General features: G+C 59.7%; 1 protein-coding gene across 1 annotated transcript in view; it reads right to left on the reverse strand.

Moving 5' to 3' along the window:
• Nucleotides 1–2,340, reverse strand: part of LOC106898604 (tubulin alpha-1 chain) — an 8,475-nt gene extending 6,135 nt beyond the window's left edge. The window contains exons 1-2 of the mRNA XM_014959912.1: nt 2,208–2,340; nt 1,033–1,434 (exon numbers count right to left, since the gene is read on the reverse strand). Of these exons, the coding sequence (XP_014815398.1) occupies nt 1,033–1,350 (318 nt within the window). The 5' untranslated portion in view covers nt 1,351–1,434; nt 2,208–2,340. The remainder of the gene's footprint in view (nt 1–1,032; nt 1,435–2,207) is intronic.
• Between the last annotated feature and the right edge of the window lie 90 nt (nt 2,341–2,430).

Below are 2,430 nucleotides of genomic sequence, written 5' to 3' on the forward strand. Positions count from 1 at the left end.
CTGGTCCTAAGAAAAGCCAAGAATCCAGAGCCCCTGGTAGGGGGCCACGGCACAATGGAGAGGGGGGGGGACGACATTGCCCAGCCCAGGGGCAGCCCAGGGAGGGAGGACAGGTTTGGGGAGCTCAGGGCTGGGTTAGCTGCAGGGCTCAGCACAACCCGTCACACTCTTGGGGAGCTGGGTGCAGACAGGGCCCCACGGCCATAGAACAGGGACAGCGTCCAAACCCAGCAAGGGCCACCACCACCGAGTAAAGACAGCAAAGCCAGGAGGTAAGACAGGGAATGCTTTTTATTTAGACCCACAGGAGAGGACGGGTGGGTCCGTAACAGACTTTTCCATTGAAGCACAGACCATTGGACAGAACAGACCGAGGCGCACACACTGCTACAGACCCACGGAGGGTCTTCAACTAGGTTATATTCCCTGTAAGAGCAGCACCCTTGTGAGAGTTTAGTATTCCTCCCCCTCCTCCTCTCCCTCCCCTTCCACTGAATCCACCCCCACCTCCTCATAATCCTTCTCCAGGGCGGCCATATCCTCACGGGCCTCGGAGAACTCCCCCTCCTCCATGCCCTCCCCCACGTACCAGTGCACAAACGCCCGCTTGGCATACATCAGGTCAAACTTGTGGTCCAGGCGGGCCCAGGCCTCGGCGATGGCCGTGGTGTTGCTCAGCATACACACAGCACGCTGCACCTTGGCCAGGTCCCCCCCGGGGACCACCGTGGGAGGCTGGTAGTTGATGCCCACCTTGAAACCCGTGGGGCACCAGTCCACAAACTGGATGGTGCGCTTGGTCTTGATGGTGGCGATGGCGGCGTTGACATCCTTGGGCACCACGTCCCCGCGGTACAGCAGGCAGCACGCCATGTACTTGCCGTGCCGCGGGTCACACTTCACCATCTGGTTGGCCGGCTCAAAGCAGGCGTTGGTGATCTCGGCCACCGAGAGCTGCTCATGGTAGGCCTTCTCAGCCGAGATGACGGGGGCGTACGTGGCCAGCGGGAAGTGGATGCGGGGGTATGGCACCAGGTTGGTCTGGAACTCCGTCAGGTCAACATTCAGGGCCCCATCAAAGCGCAGGGAGGCCGTGATGGAGGACACGATCTGACCTATCAGCCTATTGAGGTTGGTGTAGGTGGGCCTCTCGATGTCCAGGTTGCGGCGGCAGATGTCGTAGATGGCCTCGTTGTCCACCATGAAGGCACAGTCAGAGTGCTCCAGGGTGGTGTGGGTGGTGAGGATGGAGTTGTAGGGCTCCACCACGGCTGTGGAGACCTGCGGGGCCGGGTAGATGGAGAACTCCAGCTTGGACTTCTTGCCATAGTCAACGGAGAGGCGCTCCATGAGCAGGGAGGTGAAGCCGGAGCCGGTGCCACCCCCAAAGCTGTGGAACACCAGGAAGCCCTGCAGCCCTGTGCACTGGTCAGCCTGGAAGAAGGGATGAGAAAACAAGACCAATCTTGTCAGTAGTTTCCAATTTAAGCTGCTATCAAGTTGCCCAGGACAGCAAACATTCACCCCAAGATCTCAGAGCCTTTGGGAAGTGTTGTCTTGGGGACACAGGCAGGGCCAGGCAGTGGCCGGAGTGCCCCAGGTCTGCTCCCAGCCACAGCACAAGTGGCCCTCAAGGGAAGAGGCCCCTTCCTGCAGGATTTGCAGGACACTTGGCCCCTTCCCGCACCAGGAGCCAGCCCTTGCATGTGCCTGCACCCTGCATGTCTGTCTGCCTCAGGGAAGATGGAATCCTCATGAGCTGCCCCAGCAACAGTTAAACCCTTGGCATTGCTGCTCTTAAGCAGCTGGTCAAGTAGGATCAGAGTCCAGATTTAGGAGAAACCTCATGGGACCCTAAAAAAACGGGTGAAATAATGTTTACCCTAAGGCAGAATCGAACCACCCTGCCCCAGGCCCCTGTCTCACCTCCAGGTACCGTCCACCCTCAAGGTGCACACATCCTGGGTTCGTGGCTGCAGTGGGTTTGCAGGGTTCTGAGGAAAGGGGTTCAACCCGTGGAAGGGGGCTGATCTTGACCTCCACTCATGGGACACAGACCCCACAGGGAGCGCCAAACTGTTGCAGGGTGCCAAGAACCATAAAATGCACCCAGACGCCGACCCAACTCCTCATTACTGAAGCCACTGGAGGGTTCTCTTTTTCCCCCAACAGCACCAGTGGCACTGGCCTCACAGGTTTGTACCCACCAGCTTGCGGATGCGGTCGAGGACCAGGTCGATGATCTCCTTCCCGATGGTGTAGTGCCCACGGGCGTAGTTGTTGGCCGCATCCTCCTTGCCCGTGATCAGCTGCTCGGGGTGGAAGAGCTGCCGGTACGTCCCCGTGCGCACCTCGTCTGCGGGGACAGAGAGCCCATTAGCACCCAGCAGCCCATTAACACCACCCCGACCCCCCCCCCCACATCCCTCC

This window comes from Calidris pugnax, unplaced genomic scaffold (genome assembly GCF_001431845.1).
Source record: "Calidris pugnax isolate Ruff unplaced genomic scaffold, ASM143184v1 scaffold533, whole genome shotgun sequence".
In the NCBI taxonomy this organism is placed as follows: Eukaryota; Metazoa; Chordata; class Aves; order Charadriiformes; family Scolopacidae; genus Calidris; species Calidris pugnax.